This window comes from Bos taurus, chromosome 2 (assembly GCF_002263795.3).
Source record: "Bos taurus isolate L1 Dominette 01449 registration number 42190680 breed Hereford chromosome 2, ARS-UCD2.0, whole genome shotgun sequence".
In the NCBI taxonomy this organism is placed as follows: domain Eukaryota; kingdom Metazoa; phylum Chordata; class Mammalia; order Artiodactyla; family Bovidae; genus Bos; species Bos taurus.
In genome coordinates this window covers 9,563,551-9,582,664 of record NC_037329.1, presented here as the reverse complement: position 1 = coordinate 9,582,664, position 19,114 = coordinate 9,563,551, and the positions used below count along the sequence as shown (strand labels likewise).

The 19,114-nt window shown below is 37.7% G+C and overlaps 1 protein-coding gene across 1 annotated transcript in view; it reads left to right on the top strand.

The window, feature by feature from the left end:
* The window catches only part of FAM171B (family with sequence similarity 171 member B), an 80,072-nt gene that overhangs the window by 50,693 nt on the left and 10,265 nt on the right, over positions 1-19,114 (top strand). The window contains 4 exon segments of the mRNA NM_001206755.1: positions 2,953-3,186; positions 9,200-9,292; positions 12,585-12,743; positions 15,474-15,644. Coding sequence (NP_001193684.1) covers positions 2,953-3,186; positions 9,200-9,292; positions 12,585-12,743; positions 15,474-15,644 — 657 coding nt within the window.

Below are 19,114 nucleotides of genomic sequence, written 5' to 3'. Positions count from 1 at the left end.
GCAGTATTCCTCTTATATGGTTTATCTGAGTTTGGTACATTATCCTTCCCTCCTTCTCTTTCTCTTACGGAAGATAGCGTGTAAAGAGAAAAAAGTGAAAGGGTTAGTTGTCAGTCGTGTCTGACTCTTTGTGACCCCATGGACTGTAGTCTGCCATGCTCCTCTGTCAATGGAATTCTCCAGGTAAGAATATTTGAGTGGGTAGCCATTCCTTTTTCCTGGGGATCTTCCCAACCAAGGGATTGAACCCAGGTCTTTTGCGTTACAGTCAGATTCTTTACCATCTGAGGAATAAACTATTCTGTACTTACAGTTGTGTCCTATGTCATTTAAGGTACTTGCTTTGGAAACAAGCAACAGAACCCAACTCATGCTATAAGATTCAGGGGAGTTTGATACAACTCACAGATCATCAGGAGGGGCAGTATAACACTTCTTCTGGAAGGAGAGGGAAGCACAGAGAGGGGAAGCTTATAGACTCCCAGAGATGATTCAGCTTCAGCAACTGTTAGCCTCTGTGTATCTTTAATCAACATTTCAAGGGCCTAACAGACTGTCTGGCCTGCGGTTTTGTTGTTGTTCAGTCACTAAGTTGTGTCCGACTCTTTGTGAACCCATCGACTGTAGCCTACCAGGCTCCTCTGTCCTCCTCTGTCTCCTGGAGTTTGCATTAGTTGGATGCTTTATGCCAGTGGCTCAGTACATTTTGTCTCGGGGTTTAGGGGCAGGTGGCTGGGCTATTTACTTTAGATTGAGCAGCAGCTACTTGTCCTCTACGCATAGTTTATTGTACTAGGTGGACCTGTACAAGGACATCTGGTTTAGAAGCTCATCATACCATTTTTATTACAACCTTTTATTATTTTGCCAAGAGTTATATTTCCCATTTGAATTTGAAGCCATGGTCTGGCACAAGCGTGTGTTTGTGATTACTTTTTTATTTTTAATTAATGTTATATAAAAATTTAATGATTCTATTTTTGACAATTCTATTTTGATCTAAATGCCTTTGTTGTGGTCCAAAAGCAATTTAAAGTCTCGATTATTTTAACAAAGAATAGATAAGGTGTGATAAGTTTTGTAGCAATACTAAATTCAGTCAGTGCTGCAATTGCTTCACTGCAATTCAGTCAGTGCTGACTGGGATTTTTTACCTGACATGATGTTCTTGCTAAAAATTCTTAAATATAGGTTTATACAAACGCATAGCAGCATAGTTAATCCTTATGAGCTCTTTCTTAGTGATGTTCTCATGTTTGTGAAGTGGTCTCCAATTGTGAAGTAATAATTTTTGTTATAAATAACAATATTATAATTTGATTTGACAAACACTATACAGAGCACATTATTTGCATTATTTCACTTTATTAGCTCAAATTAGTGGCTGCTGTCCTGATTTTACAGATGAGCAAATGGACTGAGAGGTGAGTAACTTACCTAAAGTCACACGTCTAGGGAACAGCAAAGATGGACCTTGACTGACCTCAGAGCCCATAAATAGTGGAAGAGAAGAAAGACATTTTTAGCAAAGGTGTTGTGATGCTGGCTTTGCAAAGGTATTTCCATGATGGTAAAAGTTCTTCCGTAGCCAGATATTATCAATGGTAAATCCACGAACACATTGTCAAAATCTGTAAGGCTGAAGGTGTTAAGTAGAAGCCAGCCTTAGTTCTTTTTTCTTGAATTTATCGTCTATATATTTAACTGATAATGTTTTTTATATTTTAGTAAAATTTTTTTTAACTTAAGGTGGAGCTAGGGGCAAACGTATCTGCCAGTGCAGGAGACTTCAGAGATTTGGATTAGATCCTTGGGTCAGGAATACCTCCTGGAGGAGGGCATGGCAACTCACTCCAGTATTCTTGCCGGGGGAATCCTGTGGACAGAGGCGCCTGATGGGCTACAGTCCGTAGGGTCGAAAAGAGCTGGACATGACTGAAGCAACTTAGCACACACACATAGGTGATCTACAGTATTAGTGTCAGCAGTACAGCATAGTGATTCAGTATTTTTGTAGATTTTATTCCATTATAGGCTATTACAAGATAATGGCTGTAATTCCTTGTGCAATACAACACATTCTTGTTGCTTATCTATTTTATAAATAGTAGTTTGTTAATCCCATACCTCTAATTTGTCCCCTCAGCTTCCCTCTCACCTTTGGTTATCTTAAGTTTATTTTCTATGTGAGTTTGCTTGTTTTGGGTATACGTTCATTTGTATTATTTTTTAGATTTTATTTAAAAGTAATATCATAGTATTTATCTTTCTCTAACTTATTTCACTAAGCATAATATTCTCTAGGTCCATCTGAGATTTTGTTTTGATATTTTGTAATTTGGAACTAAAACACATCCTCTGCTTTCCAGACAACAGAGCAAAATAAAAGAGCTATCCATGCACTAATGGGTTTGGTGAATAGCATTTTATTCTAAGACCTTTGACTGTATTTTATTAGTATTAAATCTATGTAACTTGATAATACCCACTCCAGTGTTCTTGCCTGGTGAATCCTGGGGACGGAGGAGCCTGGTGGGCTTCCATCTGTGGGGTCGCACAGAGTCGGACATGACTGAAGCGACTTAGCAGCAGTAGCAGCAACTTGATAATATTAGAAATTTGTCATATAAAGTAAAAATTTTCCTAAAGCCAGAAGCTGTCTTTGCATTATTTACTATTCTCACTTTCCGTTATTCACTATTCTCCCTTCTTTTCCTTTTAACTGGCAGACAAAATAGTGATAATACTATACCTTATTAATAATATTCAACTTAATCAGTTTTAGGAAGAATGAATTTGGTGGAATGTTTAACACCTTTCTATCCATCCGTATGTATGTATCTTCTAAGTTTTTCAACAGTTTGGTATTGTTCAGGTGTTTTAAATGACATTTTACAGTATAGTGACATATGCTTTCTAGGATTTAATGTGCTGTGATTTTGTCTTTTCTAGTGTCTGTATTTATGCTGAAAGTCCAGGTGAATGACATCATCAGTCGTCAGTACCTGAGTCAAGCAGTTGTAGAAGTGTTTGTAAACTACACAAAGACAAATTCCACAGTAACTAGAAACAATGGAGCAGTGTTGATAAGCGTTCCCTACAAGTTAGGACTCAGCTTAACCATTATTGCTTACAAAGATGGCTACGTGTTGACGCCTCTACCTTGGAAGACCAGAAGAATGCCAAGTAAGCACTTAAATAGTGTTTTGCCTTCACTAAATGTAAATGATTTTTTACTCTTTGAGAATTGCTTGTTCTGGTAAACTGAAAATATGACTGTCTATGTGAAGCCAGTATAAGGAAATTAGAAAGGTGTGCCAGTTTGAAGAAAATATGAAGGCCTTTTTCCTGCTACAGAGGCCTGAAGGAATCCTGAGAAACATCTCTGCTCTGGTATAAAACTTGTCTGCAGGTGTATGGGGGTAGGGGGCATGGCATGCCTACAGGATTGCTAAGTTGTTTCAGTCGTGTCTGACTCTGTGCGACCCCAGAGACGGCAGCCCACCAGGCTCGCCTGCCCCTGGGATTCTCCAGGTAAGAACACTGGAGTGGGTTGCCATTTCCTTCTCCAATGCATGAAAGTGAAGAGTGAAAGTGAAGTCGCTCAGTCTTGTCTGACTCTTAGCGACCCTATAGACTGAACCCAACCAGGCTCCTCCGTCCATGGGATTTGCCAGGCAAGAGTCCTGGAGTGGGTTGCCATTGCCTTCTCCGGCCTACAGGATTAGGATGGGCCAAAGTATTGGTGAAGGGACCTTCTCTAAAGGTAGATGAACAGTTTAGATTTACATGATGACTAATAAAGCCATTCTTATAGATTCTTGAACACATGAATTTTAGTTGTTTAGAAACTGAGTTTACAGCATATAGGGAATAGGTCAACAGCAGGGCTAAAATAGATTCAGGGAGTCTAGCTATGAAACTGTGGCTGTGCTGGGGGACTGTAAGGCTAGCCTGATGTAAGAAAGGAGATGAAAGGAGATGTAAGCATACAAGAGGCATACTAGAGAAAGAATCAGTATTTATTATGGTAATCATTTTACAATATATACAAATATCATGCCATTGTATACCTTAAGGTTATATAATGTTATGTGTCAGTTATATCTCAACAAAGCTGGAAAAAATTGGTAGTACTTAGTATCACTAGTTTGGAGAAGGAAATGGCAGCCCACTCCAGTATTCTTGCTTGGAGAATCCCATGGACAGAGGAGCCTGGTGGGCTACAGTCCATGGGTTGCAAAGAGTTGGACATGACTGAGTGACTACCACAGTATAACTAATTGGATATTGGGGGTAAAATGGCCAACCAGTTTCCAGAATACAAGTCTGACTGGAAGGATGATCCATTCGGCAGTCAGTCTTTTCAAAAATTTTATATTTTATTGTTCTTGTTAAATTTTAGATATTATAGTTCATATTGGAAACATTTGAATCATTGAACTATTTAAAATTAGATTGAGAAAGAAAATGAAAAATTAGGTAATTTAATAAGATTCACATGAGTAAAATTCTAGAAAATAATGACTAGAAAATCTGTATAGGGATATGGTTGAGATAAATTCATGGTCTCAAATGATTTAATTTTTTTTAAAGATAGAAATTAAGCACAACTATTCATTCAGAAAAAGTGAGAAAAACAATGAAAGAAGAAACCAACTATTGGGAAAAGGAAATAATAAAGACAGAAGTATATTGGCATATGTTAGAAAAATATAAAGAAATAGTTGACAAAAATACATAAAAGTTTTAAAAGTCATAAAAGTTATTGATAACAAATTTGATGGCAAATATCTTAAAAATCCAATAAAACAAACAATTTTGTTATAATGTAAATGATTATTGCTTTTAGATGAGGTAAATTAATCATGCATAAAATGTTCTAGATAAAAATAACTTCTGAGGCTATAAGGAAAAGTACTGCAGGTCGTTCTACCATATCAATCAGTACAGCCTTGATCCTGAGACCTAACAAAGGTCAAAATTAAATGCCCTCTTGTGAGCATACTCTTTCTCATTTACACATCCCTCTATAGATCAATCTTACCTGTAACTTGAAATGCAAAAATCCTAAGCAGAATAGTGAAAAAGAATTTCACCATTATTTAAATATAGCGTACTGTCCAGACCAAGTAGAATTTTTCTCTTTGCAGGACTATACAGATGTCAGACTTTATTAATTTTATATATCATACTATTAGAACAAGTTGGAATCAAGATTGCCAGGAGAACTGTCAGTAACCTCAGATGTGCATATGACACCACTGTTATGGCAGAAAGTGAAGAGGAACTAAAGAGCCTCTTGATGAAGGTGAAAGAGGAGAGTAAAAGTCAAGTGTTAGTTGCTCAGCTGTGTCCAACTCTTTGCGACCCCATGGACTTAGCCCACCAGGCTCCTCTGTCCATGGAATTCTCCAGGCAAGAATACTGGAGTGGGTTGCCACTCCCTTCTCCAGGGGATCTTCCCAACCCAGGGATCAAATGTGTGTCTTCTGCATTACAGACAGATTCTTTACAGTATGAACCACCAGGGAACATTCAAAAAAATGAAGATCAAGGCATCTAGTCCCATCACTTCATGGCAAATAGATGGGGAAACAATGGAAACAGACAGATTTTATTTTCTTGGGCTCCAAAATCACTGCAAATGGTGACTACAGCCATGAAATTAAAAGACGCTTGCTCCTTGGAAGAAAAGCTATGAAAAACCTAGACAGCATGTTAAAAAGCAGAGACAGCAAGGGTTTTTCCAGTAGTCATGTATGGATGTGAGAGTTTGACCATGGAGAAGGCTGAGTGCTGAAGAATTGATACTTTTGAACTGCGGTGTTGGAGAAGACTCTTGAGGGTCCCTTGGACAGCAAGGAGATCAAGCCAGTCCATCCTAAAGGAAATCAATCCTGAATTTTCATTGAAGGGACTGATGCTGAAACTGAAGCTCCAATACTTTGGCCACCTGATGCGAAGAGCCGACTCATTAGGAAAGATCCTGATGCTGGGAAAGATTGAGGGCAGGAGGAGAAGGGGACAACAGAGGGTGAGATGGTTGGATGGCATCACCGACTCAATGGACACGAGTTTGAGCAAGCTCTGGGAGATGATGAAGGACAGGGAAGCCTGGTGTGCTGAAGTCCATGGGGTCTCAAAGAGTCAGACATGACTGAGCGACTGAACAACAACAATTAAAACAAATTAAAACTAGTATGTGATAATATCAACAAGTGCCTGAAATGTATTTTGTAAGTTTACCATTCATGCGTAACCAAGAATAAACTCTTTAAAAACTAGGACCATAAAGATATACTTAGATATCTCAAACTCATACTAAGCATAAAATATTAGAGGTGATCCTACTAAAGTAAGAAACTAAATACAGATATCTGTATTATTTTACATTGTAGTAGAAGTTCTCATCAGAACAAAAAGATATTAACAGACAAAAAAGAGGAGAGCTATTAGGAAGAATCAAAGCCATTATTTGTGGTTATGATCATATCCCTGGAAAACTGAAAGTTAGCACTGGTAAAAATCAATAGATGTTCTTACATACATTTCCAATTAGGAAAAAGGAAAATAAATGCTTCTCAGAACACTATGAGAAGGGAAACCTACAAAAAAAGTGAAGTAACTGTGGGGAGGAAAATAAAACTACCAAATGTTACTGATAGAACTAGAAAAAAAAACCAACTAAAACACCGAATAACTGGAAAAATATATATTTTTCTTACTCTGAATATTGTAAAGATTTTAATTCTTCCCATATTAATTTACAGATTTAACGTATTAGCAAAATACTTGGCAAAATAATTCTTGAAGAATAAATATGTAAAAATACCTGAAGTTTTAAGAGATTTACTAGAGGCAGTTTGAAATTCCAGATAACTAAAATATCTAGCTACAGATTTATTGTGATATTTTACAAATCAGATACTAGTAGGTATAAAAAATATAATCTATGGTAAGGAACTATTATAAATCATTGAGGAAAAAGCTGAATATTCAATAAGTAATACTGGAATATTTTGCTAACCATTTGCAGTCAATTAATTTGAATCCATATTCCAAAATACATTGCTCAAAGAGTTCGAATGTGGAAAATTATATTTAATATAATAAACTATCTTTTTTTAGGATGGTCTTTTTAAACTGAAAAGCAATGAATGATGTCGTAAAAGGTAAATTTCACCATAATTTTAAAAAGTAGGAAAAATATGTGAAGTAATAAGGAATGATACCTTTTATGTGCTAAGAATTCATTCATGTCAGTAAAAGACACCAGGACACTGCCTAAATAATATAAATGGACAGAACCATGACTTAGCAGATTTAAAACAGGAAATACAAGTTAAAGAATGTGATAAAATATTTACCTTTCTAATAATCTAAGTACACCCCCAAAACATGCATTTCTTAGATTTTTCACCTCAGGGAAGTTTTATAGAGTGAACATCCTCAGTATTGACAGGATGGGCCTCCTCTAACACTGCTGGTGGGAGGAGAAGTTGGCAGTATTATTGGGATGACAGTTTTGAAATATGTGTGTCGGAGTCTTTGAAATCTTCATCTTTGCTGGGAATCTTTTCTAAACATGAACATACAAATAAAGTGGACAGATACTTGTGCACAAGGATAATGAGGCGAATATTCTGTAATCGTGAAAATGGAAACAGTCTACAGTATTATACAGTTTAAGTGAATCTTGATACTTTAAGGAATGTGACCTTGAAAATGTTATGAAAAGTTTCTACTGAGGGACAGAAATGCTTACAACATTATCTTAAGTGAAAACGCAGGGTGAAAATACTCTGTGTATGATATCACACTCCGTCTTTTTTAAACCACAGGACAAATCCAGGAAGAGCTACAGTGAAATACTAATGGTGGTGGTCTCTGTGGTGGTCCTGTGATGACCATCATTTTCTTCCTTTTCTGTATTTCTCAGCTTTTCCAGAGAAGATACACATCCCTTTTAAAATCAGAAACATTTCTGTAAATCGAAGGAAATCTGAATGCAAATTTTAATGAGATTCAGAAAGATTCTCCTCAGGCTTAATAGGAAAAGCTGTCAGGGTAGCCCCTTTCCACAGTGTGGGATCCAGTCATCTCAAGGTCCAAGCTATTATCCCACCACCTCCTCTCCAATCTTGGAACTCCAGCAATCTGTCTAAATATTAATAATTTCTGAATTAAAATTACTTTCATTGATAGTCTTCCTTTTCTATTTAATAAAAAAAAATTGTTTTACATCCACCCATAATTTTTGTATAGTTTTATATTTTATCTTCATTTTCATATTTTCTTTAACAGTAAGCTCTAATTAAAAGTATTCCCAGGCAAGTGTATTTTATCTTTTACGTGATTTAGGGGTACTATATAGTTTCTGTTGATATTTAAATACATTGCATGGAGGAGATCAATGAGAACTTGTACTTTAGGTAATGCCTCAAAACATTTTTCTTTTGCAGGATTGGTAAGCTTATCCGACTTGTTCTTGCTTATAAAATGATGGTCTTTTATCCCTGCCTCTTGCTCCTCATCTGGAAAGAATTGTTATCTTTCAGGGATTTGCACTTACTCATCCCACCAGTCATTTCAGATGCCTACTCTTGTAGACAGGTTCAGCCTCATCCTGCCTACTACTAAAGGTTGCCTATGGATCATGTGTATGTTAAACTGTTTTATCCTTTGCCAACTCAGTCTGTTTGGTGAACCACGCTGTGAAGAAAAGCATTGAACCTTTGTGTGGGAAGTTAAAACAGAATGGATGTACTCCCCTTAAAGAACCTAAAATCATGGAGGCAGGAAAAAAGGTTTTAAGAATTATAAGAAGGAAATAAGTAATAATTGTATAGAGAAAAGAGCAGAGGGTTGTTTAAGCATTTAGCTTGACCACACACATACACACACACACACACACACACACACACACATATAGGGTTAGAGAACATCATTAGTCATCTTGGTACAAAGTATTATATGAAATTTTTAAAAAATTAGTAGTGATGCCCAATCTTCTCACTTTATTATGTTCCTTTTTTCTCCTCTATATTTTACATTCATTCTTCCTTTGTTTTGAATTGCTTTTCCCATCACATAGTTGGTTTTTCCTACGTTTTTAGGGCCTGCTGGAGCAGAACTGTATTGTCCCAGTTTTACTTCCATGTCTAATAAAATATTCTAATTGTGCTATATTTCACAGTATATTCATCAGTTACACTTTCATTGTTCCCACAAAACCAAGCAAATATATGGCTATTTGAAGACACTATTTTAATTACTGGAAAATTAGCTGGTAAGTACTCTACTTCTTCTTAACTAGTAAGTAAACACTTGAAAGTGACTGTATTGTATAACTGTACTACTTCACCAATGGATCAATGTTGATTATAAGGTGGGAAAAATTTTAATTGAACTGGGATGACTAGTATTGACTATAAGTTGACCTGAACCGATTCTTATTTCACTATCAAGCTATAGCATACATATTTTTTTGTGTGTAGTGGGACTCATTCTCTTTTATCATTTTAGCCACCCTCAATAGAACATTTGACTTTCAGAAATACTGGAAAGAGTTTCTGAACTTCTTCTCAAATCACAGCTCTTTCTGGGCTTTGGTGGTTGATGAAATTGGGAAAAGGACTCAGACCTTTGGGGCATTCTCGTCGGCAGGTCACCTTCATTCCTGCCTCTGACATTAATCTTGCTGCCTGCGAGGGAAAGGTCTGAGGCTGGGGAATTCAGTATCTACTGAGCAGACATGATTTGCCCCACTCACATGTCCCGAGGGCAGGAATACAAGAAGCCTGATTTGGGCTGTGATTCAAACTGTGTTTTCCAACTCTGCTTAGCAACCTCGAAGATGCTAGCTTTCATCCTCACCTACCTCCTCCCCTCCCTTAACTAGTCCTTAGGGAACATCCCAGCATTTTGTAACTCTTACTGCATATTATGTAAAACGTCTGTAAATGACAATAATTCACTTATTTCTTTTGGGAAATCAATGTTTAGAACCAAAGCATATTAGGAATGACTGGTAAAAGTAGAAAATCTTAGAGTCCAAGACAAGAGTCATGGTAAAGAAACAGTTTTTGAAATTCTTCATTTTTAGAAGCTATCTTATTTAGTCCTAATGTATTAAAGAAAACCTAATACTATCATTTGGGAAAAACTGGGGCTTGATTAATCTTGGAGTCATTTACTGAGCGAGGTAGTAGAATCTCTCACTCTTGCACTGATTTTGCTGGTGCACAGCAGGATGGATGTAGAGCTGTGTGTGAAGGGTAAAAAGTAAATAGGACCTGCATGTGTGCAGAGAAAGGCCATTATCTTGACTTAGTCCCACTCCTTACTGGCCTCTTCAAACTCTTTCCATTTTTCAACTTTCCGCCCCTTATTGTCTATTTTCAAATGAGTTCTCATTTCTGGTCACAAAATGGCTTTTGCGACTCCTGGACATACCTGCTCACATGAAATCTAGTAGGGAATAGCATGTCTTTGCCCCTAGAAGTCCAAGCAAAATTCACATTGTCTGTGCTCAGATGCTTAGTGTGTCCTACTCTTTGTGATCCCATAGACTGTAGCCCACCAGGCTCCTCTGTTCATGGGAATCTCCTGGCAAGAATAGTGGAGTGGGTTGCCATTTCCTACTCCAGGGGATCTTCCCAACCCAAGGATCGAACCCATTCTCTTGCATTTTCTGCATTGGCAGGTGGATTCTTTATACTGTCTGCTGCCTGAGAAGCCCAAAATCCACGTTGCGTCTCATTAACTGTGGTTGGCACAGGTTCCATCACTCAGCATGTCACTGTGGTCAAGAGGACAATGAGATGCTGTTGATTGCTTTCAGCCCATTCTAGCATGCTCCAGTGCCTCTACTCTTGTTGCAGAAATGAAACCCCAGATGTGCCACATGGGTCAACGTGTGGTTCCCCAGAGTGAAACTCAAAGGTGAAGAAATTCTGGGCAGATGAATCAAGCTCAAGCAGGCTCTAGCCTAAATGTGCCTTGTGTGATCTAAGTTCAGTTCAGTTGCTCAGTCGTGTCCAACTCTGCTCATGGACTGCAGCATGCCAGGCTTCCCTGTCCATCACCAACTTCCGGAGCTTACTTAAACTCATGTCTATCCAATCGGTGATGCCATCCAACCATCTCATCCTTTGTCATCTCCTTCTCCTCCCATCTTCAATCTTTCCCAACATCAGGGTCTTTTCAATGAGTCAGTTCTTCACATCAGGTGGCCAGAGTATTGGAGTTTCAGCTTCAGCATCAGTCCTTCCAATGAATATTCAGGACTGATTTCCTTTAGGATGGACTGGTTTGATTTCCTTGCAGCCCAAGGGACTCTCAAGAGTCTTCTCCAACAACACAGTTTCAAAGCATCAATTGTTCAGTGTTCAGCTTTCTTTATAGTCCAACTCTCACATCCATACATGACTACTGGAAAAACCATAGCTTTGAATAGAAGGACGTTTATTGGCAAAATTATGTCTCTGCTTTTTAATATGCTATCTAGGTTGGTCATAACTTTTCTTCCAAGGAGCAAGGGTCTTAATTTCATGGCTTCAGTAACCATCTGCAGTGCTTTTGGAGCCCCCAAAAATAAAGTCTCCCACTGTTTCCACTGTTTCCCCATCTATTTGCCATAAAGTGATGGGACCAGATGCCATGCTCTTAGTTTTCTGAATGTTGAGTGTTAAGCCAACTTTTTCACTCTCCTCTTTCACTTTCATCAAGAGGCTCTTTAGTTCTTCTTCACTTTCTGCCATAAGGATGGTGTCATCTGCATATTTGAGGTTATTGATATTTCTCCCAGCAATCTTCATACCAGCTTGTGCTTCATCCAGCCCAATGTTTCTCATGATGTACTCTGTATATAAGTTAAATAAACAGGGTGACAATATACAGCCTTGACGTTCTTCTTTCCCAATTTGCAACCAGTCTGTTGTTTCATGTCTAGTTCTAACTATTGCTTCCTGACCTGCATACAGATTTCTCAGGGGGCAGGTCAGGTGGTCTGGTATTCCCATCTCTTGAAGAATTTTCCACAGTTTGTGATCCACATAGTCAAAGGCTTTGGCATAGTCAGTAAAGCAGAAGTATATGTTTTTCTAGAACTCTCTTGCTTTTTCGATGATCCAGTGGATGTTGGCAATTTGATCTCTGATTCCTCTGCCTTTTCTAAATACAGCTTGAACATCTGGAAGTTCACAGTTCATGTACTGTTGAAGCCTGGCCTGGAGAATTTTGAGCACTACTTTGCTATTGTGTGAGAGATATGCAATTGTGTGGTAGTTTGAACCTTCTTTGGCATTGCCGTTCTTTGGGATTGGAATGAAAGCTGACCTTTTTCGGTCCTGTGGCCACTGCTGAGTTTTCCAAATTTGCTGGCATATTGTGTGCAGGACTTTGAGTTAAAGAAAGGGGCATTTCTTGTTTATTCAGATCTGAATATAAAATAATCATTATAATAAGATGTTAGTAATGTTTTAGAAATAACTGGTTCACATAGAGTAACATGTCCTGACCAGTAGTGCTGTGCTTACTGTGCATTTGTTTTATTTGCTAATGAGGTTTTCTTTTTCCAGATGCCAAATCTCAACCAAGTGTTCAGTTTTCAAAAGCCTTAATTAAACTACCCAACAACCATCATATTAGCAATGTTACAGGCTACCTTACAGTTCTACAACAGTTTTTGAAAGTGGATAATTTTCTGTATACAACTGGCATTACTCTCAATAAGTCAGGTATTTCCTAATTTTTATATAATCTTTTTATAAAAACATTACATATTCAAATTCTATTTATTTAGATGTTTGATATTAATTTACACTTTGGAGGAGACATCACTTTTGAAACATAAACACAGTTATTAAAGTGTTTATAGGCAGTCCTTTATTCTAGTATATTATGAAAGAGATTATATCAGAACCTTATGCATAAATTACAAGTTAATGGGGAATTTAATTTACAGGGTATTTTTATTCAAAAGAGGTAAACAAACTATAGAAAATAGTAATGTTTACTGTAAAATTTTGCAAATTAAAAAAATGCATTTAAAAGTGGAAATTTGATTAAGAAGTTTAGACATATGATTTGACCAGTCATTCTCAAATTGATCAGAAGTGTCAATAATTGTTGGAAACAAAAAAATTTGTAGATTGGAGTGAGTAATTGGAAATTTTGAAATATTTGAAATACTTTGAGTAAATGGGTAAATATTGAAAAAATATATTTTTCAGATTCAACAGTTGTAATATATAAGGTTGTCATGACCTAAGTTAAGGAGGTGATGGGATTTTACATTTTATTTAACAATTTACTTATGAATGATCTTTACTTATGAAAGATACAGTAAAAGCTGTATCTTTCCTCTGTACATCCACACTTGTTCCACCATTTCTGCCACTTGTTGCCAGTAAGAAACTCCACAGTTTTTAAAATCACCTCAGACAATCTGTAATTTTTAGGTTTCACGTGAGTCAAATTTTCGGTCCATATCATTTGGGGGCTAGTCAGAAATAAGAGTAATAAGCAAATATGTGTTATGGTTAGATAGGCATTTTTTCTACCTGCTGTAGCTGATGTTATTGATACCCCAGGCAGATGACCCTCTCTTCTGTTACAAGCCTAAATATTTCCTACTGCATGTATCTGTGACTCTGCATAAGGGCATTCCCTGGCCCAGGAAGTAGACTGAGCCCTCACAAGAGGCAGGCTCTCAAGCAGTGACAGAAAAGAGTACGTAAAGTGTACACACCTCTTCATTAACACATCGTGTGTTGGCTTCCTTCCTTCTTCTGTATTACTCCTCCATTCCCTCAGTGGTGGGTGCTTCCTTCCTTCCAAAGTGTTATTTCAGGGTCTGCTTCTTGAGGAAGCCAATCTAAGACACCTGCCAAAGTTTTCCAGGTATAAGTTATAGGATGCTCCAAATAAAAGCATTGCAAGCATGGTAGCCAATATACACTATCACAAATGAAGCTCATGTTGCCCTGGAGGGTTTTTATGAACAAGACTCATTAGATTCAGTGGGAGGAAGTTATAATATGTTCTGCTCTTCATCATTTCTCTACCACCTGCTTTTGAGATTGTTCATTAGACGTTTCAATGGTCCTGAAGCTGCTAACATTTGAAAAGTCCTAGAGCCATGGTGTCAAATGAAAATGTTCTGTCCTGCCCAATATGGTAGCAGTTAACCACAGGTGGCAGTTGAGCTCTTGAAATATAACCAGTGCACTGAGGAACTAAATTGATAATTTCATTTAAATTGAAATTGCCATATGTTGCTCATGGCTAATATACTGATTGCACAGTTCTAGAGTTCTGTGAATATGAAGATGCTTTTTTAAAGTCTCCTCATTGTCTTTCAGACTCTTTTTTCCTTTTCTTTTAGTTGGCCTTATCCCAAATGATAGGGTGTTGACCTCATCAGTTTCAGACGCATTCAGTATGTGAAGCCACTGACTTCACAGACCCGAGGGGTGGAGTTAAGAAAGCCAGCTGGTTTTACAGTTTGATATGAGATATTATAATTACTCACATAGTACTTTTTATAGTACATTACTTACCAGTGCAACTAGTCTACAGAATATGTATGGCACTATTTTGCTTATCTTATGGATAGAATTTTAGGATGTTTACAAAGGTTAAATCTGTTACATTTAACAGAAAATCTCCAATAAGCCCAGTGGTTGCCCTGTCTGATAACTGGAGATACATTCCCAGGTTCGGTGGCAGCGATAATTAGAATTCCTTTCCGTGGCCTCATGCTGGTTCCATCTCCCTCTGCGCTCTCATCTGCCTTCTTACACATGCCAAGATCACTTCTGATTTGGGGGATTTGCCCTGGTTTCCTCTGCCTGGAAGGCTCTTCTCTGAGGTCTCTGCATGGATGGCACCTGTCATTTGGCCACTGCTCAAATGTCTCCTCAGAGAGGCAGCCTTCCTGATGGTTTTGTAGGTTTTTAAAAACATCAAATTATTGAAATAGATAACCAACAAAGGCCCTACTGGATAGCACAGGGATCCCTGCTCAGTATTAGATAACAACCTAATGGGAAAAGAATTAGAAAATGAATAGATACATGTATATGTATAACTGAATCACTTTGCTGTACACCTGAAACTCTCACAGCATTTTTAACCAACTATACTCCAATGTAAAATACAAGTTAAAAACAAAAAAATATTGACTTTTAGATTCCAGTGACATTAAATCAGAGGAGTCTGAGAGAATTAGATCATTAGGCTCATAACATGATGTCTCAGTGTTACATAAGTATAGCATTTACTTACGATATATTTTATAGTTTAAAAATCTTCGAATAGAATCTAGTATCTATTTGGTATTACACTGGATAGCTCTGGTTGAAATAGAGGAACTAGATATTTTAGGCCAATATTAGTTTATTGTTAATATTTGTTGTTAACAGTTTGTGCTTTACATATTTTAATGAACTGTCTTCTGTTTTTAGGTTTTGAAAGCATTGAATTAACTCCTCTTGCTGCAATATGTGTGAAAATATATTCTGGAGGAAAAGAATTAAAGGTGGATGGCTCTATTCAAATTTCTCTTCCTCTTCTACATACAAATGATGTAAGTGCAGGCGATCACGTACCTGCCTGGACATTTGATATGAACACAGGTATGTGAACTATGGGAAAAAGTTCTGAATATTTGGAATTTTTTGAATATTTGCAGGTTTACCTTAAAAATAGGTTTCTATTGTTATTAAAAATTTTCAGCTTTATTAAGGTACAATTGACAAATTTCTATTTTACATAGAATATTAAATTTTAATATTCCTTATTATTTAAACATTAATATTTATATATGAATGTTTTATCTTTAGTAGAGCACTAAATCAGTAATATTATAATTTTAAGCACTTTATCAGTGACCAAAAGTGGCCCCACTTTGATTAGTATAATAAAATTGTAGGGAAAATGATATCACTATTATTTTAAAATAGCATTATTTACTCACATTCCCATGTTTTATATTTTGAGGTTCTTATGGGTTTTTGCTATGATAGTGCTAATGCTTAGTTGCTCAGTTGTGTCCAATTCTTTGTGACCCCACGTTCTGTAACATGCCAGGCTCCTCTGTCCATGGGGATTCTCCTGGCAAGAATATTGGAGTAGGTTTCCATGCCCTCCACCAGGGGATGGTCCCCACACCAGGGATCATACCCAGGTCTCCCTTATTGCAGGTGGATTTTTAACCATCTGAGCCACCAGCGAAGCCCAAGAATACTGAGCCTGCCCCTTCTCCAGGGTATCTTCCCGACCCATGAAGCAAACTGGGGTCTCCTGCATTGCAGGTGGATTCATAGGCAGTATAAACTTATATCTAAAAGCCTGGATAAAGCAATTAATAAATGTATGCAAATTTCATGAAAATAAATAACATTGTATTCTGTGTGTATGTGTGTGTGTGTGTGTGTGTATAAAGGTAGAAAGTGATTATTTTCCAAAAAAACACTTCGGTACCAATTTTGTTTCCTGAGATTAGCCTCCTAAATAGCAACTGGATGCATTTTTCTCTTCTGCTTCTCTTGGTTTTGTTTTTCCATGTAAATAAAGTGGAGTCCTGATCAAAAAACAAAAAAAGATGATCAGTCCCCCACAACTGAAAAGCCCCGGGGTAGAGCTGTGTTGGATTAAGTCACGATGCACAGACTAGACTGATTTGTAGGGCTTGATTTCTTTCTCATCTGTTTCCTCTGTTAATAACCTTTCTGAAATAGGATTTTCCTTTGGAGTAGCAGGAAGGCCGTAGGCGCTCTCACTTTATACTACCCAGGTTAAAGTCCAGAAGGTAGAGAAATTCTTTTCCTATAGCTAGTACACAAGCCCTTGGAGTCCGTGCATTTCTAGAAGGAGGTTTGCATGCCTATTCTCAGAACAAATGTCTGTGGCCTGCAAATAGATTTCATAGATTTATTTAGGCTTAAGTCATGTGTTGGAGCTGGGACTGGAGCCCTAAACTAATCATGTGGACTAAGAAGAGGGAGCAGTGTATTCTCAAAGAGATTTGGAATTGAGGTTTCATTGTAACTGAAAAGGTACGTAGTGAGGCACAAACATGTTCACTACAGAAGATAAAAACAGATATGTTATTTTTAAAAGACTGGAAATTATGTAAGTAACAAAGGTAGTTGTAAGCGACAAACTCTTCTTTCAACTCTATTCTGCACTCAGAAGTTTCACTTCTGGTCACCAAATGTGAGGGTATTTTTCTTGTACCCTCCAACATGAGCTAAGTGTCCTAAAATTTCCTTCAGTGGTCCGTCTAGTCAAAGCTATGGTTTTTCCAGTAGTCATGTATGGATGTAAAGAAAGCTGAGTGCCAAAGAATTGATGCTTTTGAACTGTGGTGTTGAAGAAGTCTCTTGAACTGCAAGGAGATCCAACCAGTCCATCCTAAAGGAAATCAGTCCTGAATATTCATTGGAAGGACTGATGCTGAAGGTGAAACTCCAATACTTTGGCCACCTGATGTGAAGAACTGACTCATTTGAAAAGACCCTGATGCTGGGCAAGATTGAAGGTGGGAAGAGAAGGGGACGACAGAGGATGAGATGGTTGGATGGCATAACTGACTCAATGGACATGAGTTTGAGTAAACTCCGGGAGTTGGTGATGGACAGGGAGGCCTGGCGTACTGCAGTCCATGGGGTTGCAAAGAGTCGGACACAGCTGAGCAACTGAAGTAAACTTACTGAGATCCTATCTACCTGGAGTTAGTGTCAGATCCCGCAGGTTAAAGGCAAGCTCACAACCTGCAACTCAAGAGGCCAACTGCAAGTCCAGCTTATCAGCCATGCTCCTGCTGCGATTGGCTATAAGTTGGAAGCTTCAGTGACCCTCTCCTCAAGTTTGGTAACTTGCTAGAATAGCTCACAGGAAGACAGGTTACTAACTAGGTCATCGGTCTTCTGTAGAAGGATACAGTTTGGTAATAGCCAGATGAAAGAGATGCACAGGGCAAGGGGTTTGGAGCCACAGTGCTCTCTCCTCTGGGCGCATCACCTTCCTAGCGCCTCCACGTGTTCACCAGCTCTGCTCTCTGAACCCTGCAGTTCAGGGGCTTTTGTGGAGGCCACAGTATGTAGGCATGCTTGATTAAATCTTTGAACACTGACAATTGAATTCAAGGTCCAGCCCCTCTCCCTTCTCTAGAGGGTTGTGTGGGGGTGGGGATGAAAGGTACATGCAGTTGGTTCCCCTGGCAACCAGCCCCCATCCACTGGGACTTTCCAAAATTCACCTCATTAACATAAACTCAGACATGGTTGAAATTAGCTTGTTGTCAACAAGAAAAGACACTGTTTCCACCTTTATGGATCTTATCACATAGGGAATTACAAAGTTTTAGGCGCTCTGTGCCAGGACTGGGGATTCAAGACCGTATATATAAATTTCCTATTATAAGTCGCAGTGTCACAGTGGTATGGTACTGTAAAACACTGGATTAAAAGCTGTAAGACCTGGATTCTGTCCATTTACCAGCAACATGATGTTGAACAAGTCACTGACTTATTCTGGCCTCAATCCCCTGACTTGTTGAATGAGAGAATTGTTTCAAGGCACTTTAAAGAAGAATATCTGCTTTGAGTTCTGCTTTCTGATTGTTTCTCCTGAAAAAAGCCTGTGTTTCTCATGTACCTTCCAGTGGCAGAATTTTTGAATTGATTCATCACATGTACTGCTTAAGTTTAACGTGACTATTCAAAAAGCAGGTTGACTCACTCCCATAATTTCATCTATATACATCATTACAATGAATCAGTAAACCAAATACATAGACCAAACTTATAAACAAGCTTTGTAATGCTGGACTTCATAAAAGATACTGGTTTTACTGAATTCTTTTTTCTGTGGTTGATATTTAAATGAATCAGAATAGCACTTTTTAAAAGACGTTTAGTTCTAAAAGAACCATGCCAGCAGTACTAGAACAAAACACCATTTAATAAAAATATTAATAAGGTCATAAAACACATACTATAAGCATTTAATGAGAACCCCAGAGCAGGTAACAACCATCTGTTGATAAATTTGGATTTAATTACATTCTTACTAAGACATATCTCAACATACACAATTTAGA